The 19,134-nt window shown below is 38.5% G+C and overlaps 1 protein-coding gene across 1 annotated transcript in view; it reads left to right on the top strand.

The window, feature by feature from the left end:
• LOC126259410 (ankyrin repeat domain-containing protein 12-like) overlaps window positions 1-13,193 on the top strand; it is a 57,686-nt gene extending 44,493 nt beyond the window's left edge. Inside the window, exon 6 of the mRNA XM_049956188.1 lies at window positions 12,705-13,193. Within this exon, the coding sequence (XP_049812145.1) occupies window positions 12,705-12,884 (180 nt within the window). The 3' untranslated portion in view covers window positions 12,885-13,193. The remainder of the gene's footprint in view (window positions 1-12,704) is intronic.
• The last annotated feature ends 5,941 nt before the right edge of the window (window positions 13,194-19,134 follow it).

Here is a 19,134-nt window from a genome sequence, read left to right as displayed (position 1 = left end):
CTAACCTACCTGCCCGATTAAGGGATCTGACATTCCAGGCTCTGATCCATAGAACGGCAGTTTTCTTTCTCCTGATAATGACATCCTCCTGAGTAGTCCCCACCCGTAGATCCAAATGGGGGACTATTTTACCTCCGGAATATTTTACCCAAGAGGAAGCCATCATCATTTAACCATACAGTAAAGTTCCATGCCCTCAGGAAAAATTATGGCTGTAGTTTCCCCTTGCTTTCAACCGTTCGCACTACCAGCACAAGAAGGCCGTTTTGGTTAGTGTTACAAGGCCAGATCAGTCAATCATCCAGACTGTTGCCCCTGCAACTACTGAAAAGACTACTGCCCATTTTACCGAGCGAGGTGGCGCAGTGGTTAGACACTGGACTCGCATTCGGGAGGACGACGGTTCAATCCCGCGTCCGGCCATCCAGATTTAGGTTTTCCGTGATTTCCCTAAATCACTCCAGGTAAATGCCGGGATGGTTCCTCTGAAAGGGCACGGCCGACTTCCTTCCCCATCCTTCCCTAATCCGATGAGACCGATGACCACGCTGTCTGGTCTCCTTCCCCAAACCAACCAACCAACCAACCTACCCCATTTTCAGGAACCACACGTTTGTCTGGCCTCTCAACAGATATTCTTCAGTTGTGGTTGCACCTACGGTACGGCTATCTGTATCGCTGAGGCACACAGGCCTCCCCACCAACGGCAAGGTCCATGGTTCATGGGGGTTAAGTAGGTTTAATAAAATTGAGGCAGGCATGAAAACTAATATTTAAATGAACTTTTTTGATGAAAAATATTACACACAACTCTTATCATTGTAGTGAATAAATAAAAAAATCCTTATCTTACTGTTAATGACACTTATGCACATTGGTTTCAGGGTGATGTTTTCTCGAAGTATACATCAGTTTCCAGGCATTGGGTTTTGGTAGAATTTTACTATGCATTTCCTTGCCTTGAGGCAAAGTCATTAATTATGTCATAGGCATCAAGTCAAACTGCTGTGTCGTGTTCTATAAATGAAATTACTAAATTTGACAATCTGCTTTCACCCCTACTCAGTCTTAAGTAGTTTTTTTTTTTTATCACATTTAATTCAGCTGCACATTTCTCGTACTTTGAAGCACTCTGGCTCAGTCTTACACCATTTTTGACAGAAGCTTCCAGTTGTATAGCATACTTGCTTCATGAACTGCTCACCGATCTTTGAGATCCTGAAACAGCAAGAAATTTAGTAACTAGAACTCCATTGTCAGACGTGTGAGCTCTGTAGGCAGCAGCTCAATTAACCAAGCACACTGTTGCTGCAGAAACCGTGTTCAGTCTTAGTTGTTTCTGTATGATGCAATGTGGATGAAATGACACTGCAAATATGAGACTGTGACAGCAGTGTGTGTTTATGGCTGTGAGCAGAGAGAGAATCTGCTTCTTGTAGGCAGAAGATTGGATAGTGAGTTGTGGGAGACCTCGAGAGAACTAATGTAACTCTTCTGGTTAATTCTTCAACTGCCTTTTTCTTGTTTTCCGATTACTTTTTGGGTCGCACTCTATGCCTGTGCCCTTGGCGGAATGTACCTTGCCACCCTCTTGATATGGCCCTGGCTGCACCCCAACTTACATTGATTAATTCACACAATGTATTGACAGAATTCTGTCAGTTTATGGCACCTTCTTAGATATGTGATATCCATTGGGCCTGGACAGAGATCCTGTCTGTCGTAAGTGGCATACTGGGGGCTTTCTGGGTGACAAATTGAAATCATTCTACTTCATATCTGTGTAGTAATGACATCTTTTAGTAAAATTCAGCATTTAAGCATTTAAAATATATGCACATACTTACAAGTAAAGTACAGTTGGGAGAAAAAAAGCTTCACAAGTAAAGTGATTTGTATAGGTTCAGTGATTGTGCACATGACCCGCACAGTGCTCCCACTGTACCTGAAGAAACAAAGCCCACATTTACAAGACATCAAGGTGTTGTGGCTCAAGTTCTTAGTTATAAGCTATTCACATATTTTGTAAAGTACAGTTATCAGTTTTTTAAATGGAGTATACTGCTTGTCAGTTACAACAACATTAACTTTTTTAAGAAAGCCAGAAATGACACTCCAATATTTTTCTGGTGATTACCTGTCATTTTTTCAGTTTTCATATCACATTCACAAAAGTAACATTTTAAAGCTCTTGAGTGAAGTGTTGGAAGCTGTTTACAACGCCCAAATGACTCATGTAAATGCTGGTATTTTCACTCTTGTACCCCACATCAGTAAGACTTTGTTCCCAGAAAAAAATGCAGAACAGATTGTTTTCAAATGGGCTTTTGTTTACAAAAATTAGCTTGTAGTAATTTCTTTTCACTTTAAGGTGGTTTCTAATATTCCTTCTGTGTGGTACGGGAGACTCCCATCAGGTCACAGATGACGAAGAAACATTTTACTGTTTGCCCAAATCAAGTTTTGAATAAAAAATTGGCAAACAAGTGCTAAAAAGTCAGTCACCTGAACACACTAGAGACTGTTGTACCAAATTGTCTTCTTTCTTGTTAGAGCAAATTAAACTAGTCAGTACTAAGCAGAATGACCAAAATATTATTTTGACCTGTGTTCACTTGTTTTTCTGATTCATTACCTGGTAATACCTGAGAAAGTAGGAGACTTTCTTTTCTGAGTTTCATAACAAATGCAGCATGTGAAAATAAAAAACATCCATGTATCCTGACTGCTCGAATCTCATGATCCTTGTGTGTAAATATGTATGCCAGAAGCAAGTTTTTAAAATCATGTACACTGTGTGATAAAAATTATCCGGACACCCCCAAAAACATAAGTTTTTCATATTAGGTGCATTGTGCTGCCACTTACTGCCAGGTACTCCATATCAGCAACCTCAGTAGTCATTAGACATCGTGAGAGAGCAGAAGGGGCACCCCATGGAACTCACGGACTTCGAACGTGGTCAGGTGATTGGGTGTCACTTGTCAGATGTCTGTATGCGAGATTTCTACTCTCCTAAACATCCCTAGGTCCACTGTTTCTGGTGTGATAGTGAAGTGGAAACGTGAAGGGACACATACAGCACAAAAGCGTATAGGCCGACCTCGTCTGTTGACTGACAGAGACTGCCAACAGATGAAGAGGGTCTTCATGTGTAATAGACAGACATCTATCCAGACCATCACTTAGGAATTCCAAACTGCATCAGTATCCACTGCAAGTATTATGACAGTTAGGCAGGAGGTGAGAAAACTTTGATTTCATGGTTGAGTGGCTGCTCATAAGCCACACATCACACTGGTAAATGCCAAACGATGCCTCACTTGGTGTAAGGAGCGTAAACATTCCACGATTGATCAGTGGAAAAACATTGTGTGGAGTGACGAATTGCAGTACTCAATCTGGTGATCCGATGGCAGGGTGTGGGTATGGCGAATGCCCGATGAATGTCATCTGCCAACAGTAAAATTCGGAGGCAGTGTGGTGTTATGGTGTGGTCGTGGTTTTCATGGCCGGGGCTTGCAACCCTTGTTTTGCGTGGAACTATCACAGCATAGGCCTACACTGATGTTTTAAGCACCTTCGTGCTTCCCACTGATGAAGAGCAATTCGGGGATGGCAATTGCATCTTTCAACATGATCGAGCACATGTTCATAATGCACAGCCTGTGGCAGAATGGTTACACAACAGTAACATCCCTGTAATGGACTGGCCTGCACAGAGTCCTGACCTGAATCCTATAGAACACCTTTGGGATGTTTTGGAACCTGACTTCATGCCAGGCCTCACTGACCGACATTGATACCTCTCCTCAGTGCAGCACTCCATGAAGAATGGATTGCCATTCCCCAAGAAACCTTTCAGCTCCTTAATGAACGTATGCCTGCAAGAGTGGAAGCTGTTATGAAGCCTAAGGGTGGGCCAAAACCGTACTGAATTCCAGCATTACTGATGGAGGATGCCACGAACTTGTATGTCATTTTCAGCCAGGTGTCCGGATACTTTTGATCACATAGTGTATGTTACTAGTTTATATCAATTTCATGGTAGTTTTTCATTTGAAGGATGATGCCTTTTTTTTTCTTCCAAACTGCAGTTTATTAGGGCACACTCTAAAACAAAAGTGACTCCACAGCAAGTGGCATGATGGATTATATGGTAGTGGTGCCATATGCTGCCCTTTCCACTTGCTCCAGTCAGAATCCAGCGACAGTGTTTCCAGTATGGCACCAGCTGGAATTACTCGTATGGACATTCATGTTGTCATCCAGGTTATGGCATTAGAACTGAGCCAAAGATCCACTAAGAAGAAGAGATAGTACAAATGTTGGATCTGGAAGTGGATTTTACACGGAAATAACATGGTGGCTTCAAAAGAACTTACAACCAAAGTAGCACTCAAAAACAAAGACCCATCCATGACCCACTTTTAAATAAAAGAAACCAATTAGGGTACTTGTAGAGCAGTGATTTGAGCTCTATTAAAAAAAATTGATACTGGCATTAGAGGTGCAGTCCTGCCTCATGTGAAGCCAGAAGTAACACTCCAATATTTTTCTGGTGATTACCTGTCATTTTTCCAGTTTTCATATTACATTCACAGAAGTAAAATTTTAGAGCTTTTGTGTGAAGTGTTAGAAGCTGTTTACAATGCCCCAAAGACTTTTAAATGCTGGTGTTTCCACTCTTGTACCCCACATCGGGTAAATAAGATGAAATATTACAGTTATTCTAGATGGAATTTTGGAATTATGCTTCATGGAAGTGTACTAAAAGGCTCTAATATAGTTGGCGAATTCCTTTATTAAAAGCTGTATTCTAGCTGAAATTATATGGCCACATGCAACTGTGTTACTTCCTTTCTCAAATCCACAGGGCAAGTGTTTAATAGCACTGAAATAGCTAGTACTAGAATCTGACTACACTACCGGTATTGCATTAATTTTCACAATCTTTAGCATTAAGTGAGCTGTTTGAAACTCCAAATAACTTTTACTAATTACTCAATAATACTTGCTTTCTCACGAATGAATCTTATCCATGCATCATATGTTAGAAACATCAGCTCGTAGCTGCAGTGGCAAAGCCTTTAACTACTGGCAACCTTGAATGTTGAAAGTTGATATTATGTTCTTGTTAAAATAATCATCATCTTGTCATGGTTCAAGGCACATACCATTTAAACTAAAAGCATACAAGTACTATGTTGTCAGAGTTGCTTGGTACTCACCATACATAATGAAATCATACTCCACACCATTTAGTTGTCACGATAGCTGTGCATTTATCGTTCAAGTTTAAATGAGCAGTTTTTTGTGTTGTCTTAAGAACAGTAATAGCATTATTTTTAATTGTACTATTTCACTTTTAATTTACAGAAAATGCAGAATTTTTTTTTCTAAATTTGCATAAAAGAAAGTAACAAGTTTTTATGCTCCATTTTATTTACAACTATACAGTTTTTACGTAAGGTTCAGAAATCAACATTTTTGGGAACCAGATGGCGCACTCAGATAAGATTAGTTGAGCTGGTTGTTGTAGGTGTTGTGAATGCTTCTTGTTTTAGCATGTGCAATTCATAAGTCACAACCAGGGATGTTTTCCCACACACCATTCACAAATTCAAGCAATGCTTGATATCTTAATCATCTGTCTCTGCAGCACTGTGCACTCTTCATACCTTTCACTAAATTGTACAAATGGTTTGCTAACAACCATCTGTCAGCCATATTTTGGTACTGTGAAACTCTCAAATGGCAAAATTACTAACACAAAATCCAAAATTTTGCAAAGGTGCATTGAGCGACAAGCTGGCAGTCAAATGATGCTAATCAGTAGTGGGGGAAGAAAGTGGTGTTAAAGCAACTTAAACTTTTGTGGCATGGCTGAAAGTGGTGTCGCTGAAGTGTTCGCCATTTGAGTGACATCACTTTTGTTGCCTGTGGAAACACGGGATAACGTTGTATTGTTCACTGAACAAATTCATCACACATTGTCAACCCATCATTTTTTTCAATGAACAGTCCTACAAAACTAAAAATGACTATCACTCGAGAATATATTATCTGTGTGTGAATAATAAACTTTCACTTCTTCACAATTTCAACTTTCTGATATTTACCTCCCACACTGTAAGATTACAAAGACACATAATGACTGGCTAATACTTATCCACACATTTTGTGTGTGTGTGTGTTCTTTTTTTCTTTCTTTTTTTTTTCTTTTTTTTTCTTTTCTTTTCTTTCTTTTTTTTTCTTTTTTTTTGGGGGGGGGGGGAGGGGAGGGCACAGGTGGTTCCCTCTTATCCCATCATTTTGGCTTTCTTTCTCCAACCTTTCCCAACCTAGAAACTCATTGTTCCATAAGTTAAGAATAATTTATTCATATTTAAAAGTACATCAGCAGTACTAAAATTTTTGCCTCTTGAATAAGCTCTGACCAAAATTCTGTCTCTTAGTAGCTTTATTTTTCTTGTGAATCTTGAACACTTTTCACAGTTACAAACTTCTAGATTTTATTTAATAATCACCATCAGCCACTTCTGGGTAAAGGTATGCTCTAGACTTTTCCACACCTTAAAATCTTCAGCTAAAGCATCCTTGTTTATCTTTCACACTTTCTTATTTCATTTATCTACCTCCCATTAGGTAATATCATCACTCTTACCATATCACGTGGAAAACAGTAAAATATTTCCTCAGTTCACCTACCATCCATTCATGTTGCTACATCTTCCGTTCATCTCCATTTCATTTTCATTACAGTTGTAGCTATGTCTTCCATTCTTAACTGCTACCAGATTCATTTGCTTGCTGTATTGTCTCTCCTAGTAATTATTAACCTGCACCTCTCCGTGGCTCACTGAGTTATCCTCAGTTTTTGATTGACAGAATTATGATAGAAAAGATTGTTTGCTACTTACTATATAATGGAGATCTTGAGTCACAGACAGTTGCAACAAAAAGATTGCTAAACAAATGCTTTTGCCTTCTTCTGAAGTATACAAAATACACGCGCACCCACCCACCCACCCACCCACCCACCCACCCACACACACACACACACACACACACACACACACACACACACACACAACCACACCTTCGGGCCACCGAGGCCAGACTGTGAGTAACTGCCTTGGCTGCAAGAGCTCTAGTCGTGTGTGTGTGTGTGTGTGTGTGTGTGTGTGAGTTGTGTTCGCGTAAATGTGCATTGTCTGCTTCAGAAGAAGGCCAGTTGGCTGAAAGCTTTTGTGTAGCATTGTTGTGCCTGTCTGCAACTCAACATCTCCACTATTTGGTGAGTAGAAATCTTTCATAATACTGTCATTATTCCATCCTTCCATACTTCAATTTTTGATTGCCTATAGTATTAAAAGTCCGTGCCCCACTGACTTACGTCAAAACTAGCAACACACTGATACTAAACTCTCATTCTGAGACATGCCACAATCTTTAATTTGAAAAATGTGCATAGTGTACCAAAAGCACATCAGGCCATTTTTACTGTTGTTTCTTTTCTAAACCATTCACTCCTTATCTCCAACAATATTATGAAAAGGAAAGTTGTTATCATATAGCAGAGGTGTGGAGTCACAGACAGCCACAACAAAAAGACTGTCATAAATTAGCTTTTGGCCTGTATGGCGTGCGCGCCCACACACACACACACACACACACACACACACACACACACACACACACACACTCTCTCCCGCAAATGCAACTCACACATGTGACAGATTTCCATTGTTTACTCTTTATCTCCTCTTGTAAATAGAAATATTTTTCAACTGGTTCTATACCTTCATTGTTAATTTTTAGATTTGACATGGAAATCAACCTCACAACCACAGAAAGAGCAGCAATCACCCACTTGGAAACTGATCCAGACCTTATTATAACCCTATCTGCTGATAAACACTCCACCACTGTGTTTATGAACTATGGAGATTATCTGGCAGAGAATCTGTGCCAACTGTCAAATACATAGACATATAAGTCCTGCCACAGTGACACCATTCCAGAAATCCAGCAGAATTTTCAGACTTTCCTCAGATCCTTAGGTACATCCCAGAGATTTTCCACTGAGTCTCTCTCTCTCTCTCTCTCTCTCTCTCTCTCTCTCTCTTGTTATGGTTACTGTGCCCCCACAAAGAGACACTCTGATCTTGTGGACCAACACCTTCAGGCTGTTACCTGTAACCTACACTCCTGTATAACATACACCAACCATTTTCTTCGATGACTCTCTCCGCAGTTCGTGTTCCTTTACCACCCAGTACCCTGATAATCACTGTTAATATCACATCCTTGTACACTAGCATCCCCAAGGTCTGTGGCCAAACACTATCTTTCCCAACACCTGACTGACTTTATACCTACAAACTCCTTCCTGGTCACCATGAATGACTAAATCCTCACCCACAATTACTTATCCTTTTACAATACTGCTTAAATCAAATCTGTGGTACAGCAAAAGACACCGGCATGGTATTGGCTTATGCTGAGATATTCATGGGCTACCAAGAGGAATACTTCATAATCTTCATGATCTGGTCTGAGGGCGAGGACACCCTTTCCACATTCCTCTGGAACCTCAGCACCTCTCACACTCATTACACATTGTCCTCCTCATTTCAACAAGCCACCTTCCTCAATGTTGATTTGATTTCCACCTCAAGGATGGCTGCATTGGTACCTCCATTCAAATCAAACGTACCAACCACCATCAGTACTTCCACTTTGACAGCTGCCACCCATTTCACCCCAAGAAGCCCCTTCCATACAGCCTAGCCACCTGTGGCTGTCACATCTGTTGTGATGAGCAGTAGTTCTACAAATATGCCAGTGGCCTCACTGAGGCATTCACAGACTAAAATTGCCCTCACTATCTTGTCCAGAAATTGATCTCCAGGCCTTGTCTATCCAGTTACCTTCCCTCCCCAACATAGCCACTGTTGCACAAAGGAGCACTTCTCTTGTGACTCAGTAACACACAGGAGTGAAGCAAATAAATCACAAACTTTTGATGCTGCATCTAGCAGCCCTATCCTGTCCCCAACATGTCCCTGCTCACTTCCACAGGCAGCACTAGCATTGCTAACAAAAATGGCGAGACCGAAACAGTACCCAAGGAAGAGTAGGCCTATGCCTGAACCCATAAAAAACCCATAAAAAAGAGTGTCCATGTATAATGCACTTGAATATAAATGGTCTCAGTGCCGACTTTTCAAACAAAAATCATAAACATGACGATTTGCAAATTATTCTTTCAGAATTTAAAATATTAAAGTTATCTGCCTCAATGAACATTGGCTTACATGTGGTAATATTAAAATACTTAATAAAAATGAAAATTTCGAATTAGCTAACAGTTTTTGTAGATGAGAGAAATCACATGGAGGTTCTTGCATACTTACTCATTCTGACATGAAATATGAAGTAAGGAACGATTTTAATCATTTGAATAAAGAATGTATATTTGAAAGCTGTTGCATCGAGTTAAGGGACCTAAATGTCTTAGTAGTTTCTATTTACAGAGTACCAGACAAAACTACAATTGAAGCTTTCCTGCTCAAATTTAAGTGCCTTCTTGAAAATCTTAATAAAGAAAAAAGGAAAAATATTATAATAGCTGCTGATTTCAATATTAATATCATAGCTGACAGCAATGATGTGTCCAAATTCAATGACTTAATAAAAAACTTTGGCTTCAAAGCAAACTTCATGCAACCCACTAGAATAAATGCACAGTCAGCGACCTGTATTGATAATATTTTAACAAATTATGTGTTTGAAGATGTTAATAAATTTTGCTTGGATTTAGGAATCTCTGACCACTCCGCATTATTCATTGAACTACCAAAACACTATAAAGAAATTTAATGTAACAAAAGCTACATGAAAAGGAACTTCATTGAAAAAAACCTAACTATATTTAGTAATAAGTTAAGAGAGGTTGAATGGTCTTATGACAGCTGTATCTCAAGTAGTACTAACTTTAATAACAAATTTCTTAGTAGCTTTCTTGAAATATTTAATGAAACTTTTCCACTTAAAGCCAAATGTAACAGAACGACTATGAAGATTAAATGGATAACTCAGGGTATAAAAATTTCTAGTGCCAGAAAGAGGCAACTACATAATGAACTGAAACATAACAAAAACAGACATTTTGCTGTGTATGTGAAACATTATAAAGCAATATTAAAAAAAGTTGTAAAGGCAGCAAAACAAATGGCAAACAATAGGTTTATTTTACAACATAATAGTAAGACAAAGGCAGTGTGGTCTGTTGTCAAGTCAGAGTTAGGTGTTAAAGTCAGTAGTAATGAGATAACTAAGATTAAAGTAGATGATAATGTTGTTGTAAACCCAGCTCAAATATCAGAGTGTTTAAATGAATTCTTCATAAATGTAGCAAAGTCAGAAGTTGATGTAGCAGGATATCAGAGTAAAGTAAATCCCTTTGGACTCGACCAAGAAGTTGAGTATCTCACAGATTTAAAAAAAGTCACAATAAAGGATGTGAAAAATGTTATATTGTCATTAAAAAATAAAAATTCTAATGGATGGGATGGGGCACCAAGTAAAGTGGATGGGGCACCAAGTAAAGTGATTAAAGCAGTATCTGACATAATAGCACCCCCGCTAGCTAAAATAATCAACCAATCTTTTGAACAGGGGTGCTTTCCTGATGTGTTAAAATATGCCGAAATGAGACCTCTGTTCAAGGAAGGGTCGAGGGAAGAGATGGGAAACTATTGCCCTATTTCTATTCTCCCAATCCTGTCAAAAGTGTTTGAGAAAGTAGCTACAAATCAGATCAAAAATTTTATCGTAAAAAATATTACTGTAAGTAACCAATTTGGATTTCAACAAGGAAAAAACACACTGGATGCAGTAAATAACTTTATTGAGAAGATATGCAAATCATTGGATCAGAGGAGTAAAGTCGCAGGTATCTTCTGTGATCTTTCAAAAGCATTTGACTCGGTGAACCATGACTTGCTTATCTACAAATTAAACAAATATGGGATTAAGGACAAAGCTCTGAAATGGCTCACATCATACTTGCACAACAGAAAGCAAAGCGTAGGTGTCACATCAAATGCAGTGAATTATTATTCTAAATGGAGTACAGTATCACAAGGTGTGCCTCAAGGCTCCATTTTGGGGCCAATCCTGTTCCTATTCTATGTAAATGACTTGCCCATAAATATAAATTCCCCGTCAGTTCTGTTTACGGATGACACTTCTGTTTTAATTGAAGATGAGGCAGAAAAAATTCAGAGCTCCATTGTGAGCACAATGGGTACTCTAGAAAACTGGTTCCAGTTAAATTGCTTGAAACTGAACATTGCAAAAACCAATATGGTACATTTCAAAACCAAACATTTGAAATGTGTGGATCTTAAAATACATCATCACAATCATCCTATGGAAGAAGTTAACACAGTCAAATTCCTGGGACTAAATGTGGACAACAACTTAAACTGGAGTACACATATTGAGTTCCTATCAAATAAACTAAGCAACTTTGCATTTGCAATGCAAATACTAGCAAACTCTACTGACATGAGTACACAAAAAATAGCATATCATAGTTATTTTGAATCTGTCATAAGGTATGGTATCATTTTTTTGGGGAAATTCAAGTAGTGTATCTCGGATACTGAAACTGCAAAAGAAAATTATAAGATACATGTGTAGTGAACAACAAACAGTCTTGTTGCCCATTATTTCGGAACCTGCAAATCCTAACAGTTCCCTCCACATACCTTTATGAAATTATAATCTTTGTACACAGCAGACAAAAATTATTTGAGGAGAATCATTTTAACCACACGTACAACACAAGAAATAAAAATAATTTCATTTTACCCACACACCATTTGAAATTATATGCACAAACTCCACAGTATATGGGGATGACAATATATAACAAGCGAATGGGCAAAAATATATTTAATATGAAGCCAGAGAGTCTAAAAATAAGGCTACAGCAGATTCTGTGGGATAAATGCTACTATTTAGTAGAAGAATTCATAAAGGATGACATGATAATTTGAGCAAGGGGTAGTTAATTGTTGGTCTTTTATTGTATGTGTAGCAAAATTGTATTATTGTTATGGTACCATTTGTTAAAATCAGGTGTTGTATGTATATGGTAAAACTTTACCAAAATTTTGACGTGTCTCCTGTACCTAAATCAAATGATTTAGATTATGTACATTACGAGACTAATAAACCACAATTCACAATTCTCCTCACCCTATCTTCCTATCACTCCCCATCCCTCTCCCTACCCCAAACCTCTTCCATATCCCCACTATCTATCCCAGCTAGACTGCTGCTCACCTCATGTGCAATTGCAGTTAGGCTTTAGAGTGCAGGCAGGACAGTGTTTGTGTTCATTCTAGTTCTGATGTGATGGAGGAGGTAGTTGGAAAGCTGAATATTTCTAGCATTCTTTTCCTTTTTCTTCATTGTGCCTGTGTGCATCTTAATGTTTCATCTGTGTAGTGAGTTGCAATCTGTCCTTTCCATAAAGAAAGAATTGATTTGCCTAAGCAGGTGTGTGTGTGTGTGTGTGTGTGTGTGTGTGTGTGTGTGTGCGTGTGTGTGTTTTCAGAATGGGTGCTGAACTTCATGCTACACCTATTACAGTGAAGAGAGAAACATTTTTCTGTTGTTCACAGGAGGCAATGTTACAGCGGCACCGAATTGAGGCAGGAGCACTACATGCAGTTCAGTGTATGGACTGGGAATGGAAAATGAAAGAGCTGAGTTTGTGTGAATATAAGGCCCGGCCCAGTATTGATGAAAGCCATGTGCCAATGGTGTTGGTTAATGATGATTTTGACCTCTTGCCAGCCTGAGTGCGTATTCCATTTAAGTTGCAAGCTTGCATCTCAAATAGGCTATATTACAGAAATGTAAAAAGGAAGATGTGGCAACAAAACTGTGAAAGATCTCCTAGCATCACATGTAAGCTACATACTATCAGTGTGATACTTCATTACTTCTTTTGATTGGTAGTTGCTGTTCTCTTAGCGAGTGTACTTGGGAATGCTGTTTGTTGGTGCAAAATTAATTTTTCTGTGCATCTTTGTATTTGTACATATGAGAAATGTAAAATAAAGATACTATTTTTAAAATGTCTGTTAATAAATAGCATTCTAATGAAACACTCCAATTTTGTAAATTATTTTGTAAGACGTACATTTTATGTAAAAATTTATAAGTAACTTTCCCAGTAATTGGTTTGGGGAAAAAAAATAAACATTAAAGTCTACAGTAAAAGTATTAAAATATTTATCAAACCATAACTCCCACTATGACAGTACACTAAAGTAACAAAAGTCATGGGATACCTCCTAATATAGTCAGACCTCCTTTCGCCTGGCGTCTGATGTGTCTAGCTCCAACTACCATTCCGCATTCAAAGTCTGTTAATTACCGTTGAGCGGTTAGTTACTGTTGTGTGGCCAAATCACACCAGAAATCTTTTCACGACTGGCTGGGTACAAATAACAGCTCCACCAATGCATTGCCCTTTTATATCTTGTGTAGGCGACGCTACCGCCATATGTAAATGGGCATATTGCTACCCCCACATCTTTGGTTGTCTCACTATATTAGGTCAATCAGTAAGCCAACCACAAGGTTTGATATGTCAAACTATTGTGGTGGTGTCAGTGTAACCTATTAAGGCAGCAATGATGCACCTTGTTACCTGACATCAAGAACATGCCATGTGTCGTCTGTTGTTTGTAAATAACAATTGCAACAGTATAAACCTAATTAGATGCTGAGAGAAAGATAATAATGATAGATATTAAAACGGTTTATAATTCCATCAACTGTGAGCGCTATTTAACATACCAACAGAAATGACAGTTGATGAAAAAAATTCTAGATGAGAGCAATCTCGACATGTCCACTGCCACTTGCTCAGTGATGGGTGCTTTCACCACAAAGCCAGGCCTGGCACATGGTACGAGGCCCTGCTGTGGCTGCCACTGGCCACACAGCATCAGGTGTGTGGTGCTGATTTGGTCACTGGCGGCCATACGCCAGTCAGCTTGTTAAATAGCACCAAATCCAGAATTTCTCTACACCCTTTGAAATCGTAACAGGAGTTTGACTGGGAGATGGTCTCTCTCAACTCTTTTTCAAATGCACATTACAAGAAATAATACAAGAAATTAAACTCCGGAAGCCCTGGAAACATTTAAGAATCGAGACTAAGAGGAATAGTGTGGAAAAAGATTTTTATTTTTGCAGGTAATATAGCCATGATAGAATGTTTGAAAGATCAGCATAACAAATTAATGTACTGAAAGATGTAGCACAAGAAAACTGCAAATACTTTATTTCCAAAATATAGGGAAATACAATGCATTTAAAAAATCAGATTACAATTTCTTGATAGTTGACACTTAAGGTGTTGGAGCCGGTTTCCTCCACCTGAGCACTCAGTATCAAGCCCGAACCATTTGCCATGGCCAGACTGCCACAACAATTGATCAGTTCACTTCAAGTCCATGTCCGGCTTTCTTTATTGATGTCTTTGAATTCCAAATCATGTGTCTGGCACTTTTATTTCGTGTATAATCATGCACAATAGCCGCACCCAAACAATTCTCTCTCTCTCTCTCTCTCTCTCTCTCTCTCTCTCTCTCTCTCTCTCACACACACACACACACACACACACACACACACACACTACCCACGTTTCCTACTCAGCACTAACCAAACACTACTGGATAATTCCACACAAGGCACAATTCAGCGTAACTTCAAATCTTGTCAAACATCAGGAAATTTTTTTTATTTCTAAATCTAATCAAAAGATTATTATTTTTATTCAGTTAATTGGTTTGAATGTATTTCTTTATTTCTAATACCGTATTTACTCGAATCTAAGCCGCACTTTTTTTCCGTTTTTTTTTTAAATCCAAAAAACCGCCTGCGGCTTAGAATCGAGTGCAAAGTAAGCGGAAGTTCTGAAAAATGTTAGTAGGTGCCACCACAAATAACTTCTGCCGTCTAATATATGTAGCGCTACACAGGCATGCTTTGCAGGCACAAAGAAAGATACTGGCGCCAAAACCTCTGCGTCAGTAAGTAAATTTAAAAAAAGGTGGAAGACGAGCTTTTTTTCTCCGCCCCAAGTTTCGACCACTGCATTTTCATACATTATCCAATGAAGTAAATACAAATTCCGTATTTTTCATCTTCGAATGTAGCAGCATTTCAATGGTCCGACTGGCAAGAGTGTTTGGGATGTTTGTCAATACGGCCAACTCTACATTCTGAATTTTTTCCTACCTGTGAGAAGAGATGGTTGCTAATAGGAAATTTTATGAATCACATGCAGTATTCTCTTCACGATAAGAAAATTACGAATATAAACATTTTGCCATGTATTCTTTCGTGTTTGCTGCTATGTCATTTAAATCCTGTCTGCCTAATAAACTACGAAACAACAGCAAACGCGGAAGAATATACGTATCGTGTCATGTTTATATTCGTATTATTCTTATGCCTAATAGTGATACAGTCAGAAATGAAGCACGGCAATTGACTGGATTTTTAAATTTAAGATGACTAATTTCTGTGCAGAATGTAATGTACTAAAGAGGCGTCTGCAAAGGTTTTCTAACGGAGAAAAATTTTTCGTTAAACTCTTGTTCAGAACATCTTCTATCATACGCAGTCTACTATTTGGTTCTTGTTGACCAATATCAAAGAAAGCAGCAGTGTAAGTAACAACAAATAGCAGTTCTTGCCAGTGTCTCGCTAATGAGACTGTTCCTCTCCTTTTTTTCTTTTTTAAATTGTAAGCGGTGGTAGCGTGCACAGAAGCAAGCCATTCCGCGAGCGGCAACAGGCCGTAAACACTCATTATCAGAATGCGACAAACAATGCATAACACACTATAGTAATGCATTTTCAGCTTAGAGTGACGTAAACACCTATAACAAAGAGAACGGCACTTATCAGATCAAAGAAAAATAAGCAATGAATTCAAACTAGACGAAGCATGTGAAAAAGGAAGGGTACCCGTATAAATACGGACGGAGCGCCTGACGCATAGCAATGGCTACCTGGCAAAGCTTAACTGCTAAGCTTACGACTCGAACCAAACTACTGTATCTGTACCGTCATTCATTCGACCTAAATTGTGTCTCATATTACAATGGACCAACTTTGTTTCGATTTGGAGGTGGGGCCTAAAACTTTTCTCTCCCCTTTAATTTCGAATCTCAAATTTCAGGTGCGGCTCAGATTCGGGAAATCTTTTTTTCCTTGTTTTCGAGTCTCATTGGTGTGGCTTAGATTCGAGTAAATACGGTACTTCGCTGCACCATTTTCACCATTGGTCTTATTTTTCTTCCTATCATTCTTTTTTCATTTGGAATCTCCTTTTGTTGCACATAATCCGCACCCAACTTACATCAAGGACTGTACATTGGTTGGTAAGTGGCAGCTTGTGTAGTCAGTGTGAGTATAGTTTCAGGTAAGCAATGACAGCAAGATATTACTTTCCTTTTAGCACTGAAACTGAATGTTTTTTTTTTTTTTTTTTTTTTTTTTTTTTTTTTTTTTTTTTGTCTTGAGTTTGCTTGTAGAGGTTCTCTTTAATCGCTGAAATTTTAGTTCTGACACAGATTGTTGACTGATGTTTTCTCAGATACATTGCACATCACGAGGTTGTGGTTAAGACAAGACACAAATTTAAATTAGGGGGTACGAAATGCATCATCGGCCACAGTTATTCATTGGTCACCTAAAATCAGCTGTTGACAGAGCGTCTGCCTTTTCTGTCATACCTTTCAGCGGCCACTTCTAACATTGCTCCACATTACACAACAACAGCACTTATGAAGTGACCCAGCATATTTATGTGTCATCTGTAACCCAGCAGTAGCAGGCAGCCGATGTGGCAGCAATTTAGTAGCAAGGGACATATATCAACCATCAAGTAATTTTAATCAAACTATAGTGGACTTATAAAAAAGTGTAAACTAGCTATAAAGATCCACTTCACTTGGTCATGTTTGGTATTGGTTTTCTGAATTTGAAGAAAATGTGCAACTAATCATCTCACCTGTATTGCATCTAATTTATTCAAAGTATATTGCTACAAACTACATTTGGTGTTGTGCTTTTGGATGCAAAAATGAATAAGTTTTATGTTGGTCCAATATGCAATGTATAGTTGTTTGCCTGAAAAACAAGATTTAAATTAACTCAACAACAATGGAATGTTTGCCCTTTTGCTTCATTGATGGTCATACTGTACTCTAACATTACCGGGAACGAGCCTTTTAAAGTTGAATCTAAGTTATTTCAAATATGTGGAGTCTGTGGTATGAATACTGACTTGCTTTTATAATGTTTAGAACATTTTTTGCAAGGACACTGAGTGAATGTAGGAAATGTGCTGGGGGAGTTTATGCTTTTGTCTTTATTAATCATTGTATCAGTGGATTCGAGTATTATTTCCATCCTCGTGTTGATTTTTTATTGAACCAAGTTTTTTTTTTTTTTTTTTTTTGCTGTTCTCACTCATAACCATTCTTTGTTCATGTAATTTACCTCTGTCTCTTTTAAATGAGTTGTTCCTTTATGTTTACAATTCATGGGTTATGATGATTTTGCCAGAGTTCAGGTCAGTGTGATACGTGCTTGTGTCCAAGTTGTGCTGTAGAAATTTCTAAAACATTTGAAAATAATCGTAAGAACTCAAGAATGTTACAGAACAATCTCAAACTTTCTCTTGAAAAATATATTGGTGCAAAAGGGAGATGTGATGCCTGTGATCACCATGATGAGAGTGATCTTGAAATGTAGGGTTAGTATGTAGATATATTCCTCTCTGCCTACACCATGTCTGTCTGTCTCTCTATTCACCTTCATTTACTGTCACCTTCTCAGAAGTCGCTTGTTCTGATAATTAGTCTCTGTCATGAAAAGGCCACATAGAGGCTGGGAGACTCTGAGAGGGAACAGTCAGTCTGCTCTGTTAGTTCACTCTACATTATGGAAATAACAAGGAGCCACTTCCAAAATTGCTAATAGAGTTCTCAATAATGAAGTGCAAGTAGTAACTAATATCACATAATCCTCTGCTTTCATTCATGACCAGACAGCAATGTTGCTAAACCTCCATCATTTCATGGAGATGGATTTTCTCCACATAGTGACACATACAAGAGTTTCTAGAACATAATTAATGTTTTCCAACTGTTACATCTGCAGAACAACTGAATGAAGCCACAGCAGAATAACAGAAGTGTAGTGTTTTCAAAGATTTCAATAGATAAGAGGGTTAAAATCTGAACCCTGATTACAGCTGACTGCAAATTATTTATCAGTATAGTGAGCACAATCCTTCAAGTACTGGTGTTCCACTGGCAAATTTTGCTTCACTGGGGGAAAGCTGAAAAAAATTCCACGTCCAACTCAATCATATAAGCACTTATAATCAATGTTCAGTCTTGGTCACAAATTTCTTCAAGCACCCTATACAGTTTCATGAAAAAATTCAAGTGAGGAACCTTTAACAAAGATTCTAATGATGGTGATAGCCAAAATGCATACAATTATGTTAAGTGCTTAAACAAATTTGTGATATAGACCAAACTTGTAAACCCAGAAGGGAAGAACTCCACAGTGAAAAGAGTGGGGGAGGGGGCAGGGGTGAGTGCTTGCAGAAGAGATAGACGAACTGTTCATAGAGCAGATGATACAAATTATGACAAAGATGATAAATGTAATACAGACTTTCTGCTAGGAGAGGGAGGGGGGGTTCAGACTGACACTACAGCATATGAAAGCTGCTATTAGCACCACAGTTGTTGGTAAGCAAGTAGTGGCTAGCACAACTACCTTAAGCCAGCTACAGCATTTTCTGCTCTCTCTCTCTCTCTCTCTCTCTCTCTCTCTCTCTCTCTCTCTCTCTGTGTGTGTGTGTGTGTGTGTGTGTGTGTGTGTGTGTGCGTGTGTGTGTGCGTGCGCGCGCGCGCCATATTAATAAACAATGAGATTTGTAGCTAATACCATCGTAATACCACATAGAAGGAAACGGGAGCTCTTTCATAATATAGAGCCACGACA

This window comes from Schistocerca nitens, chromosome 5 (assembly GCF_023898315.1).
Source record: "Schistocerca nitens isolate TAMUIC-IGC-003100 chromosome 5, iqSchNite1.1, whole genome shotgun sequence".
Classification (NCBI taxonomy): domain Eukaryota; kingdom Metazoa; phylum Arthropoda; class Insecta; order Orthoptera; family Acrididae; genus Schistocerca; species Schistocerca nitens.
The sequence above is the reverse complement of the archived record's forward strand: the minus strand, read 5'-3'. Positions and strand labels throughout refer to the sequence as shown.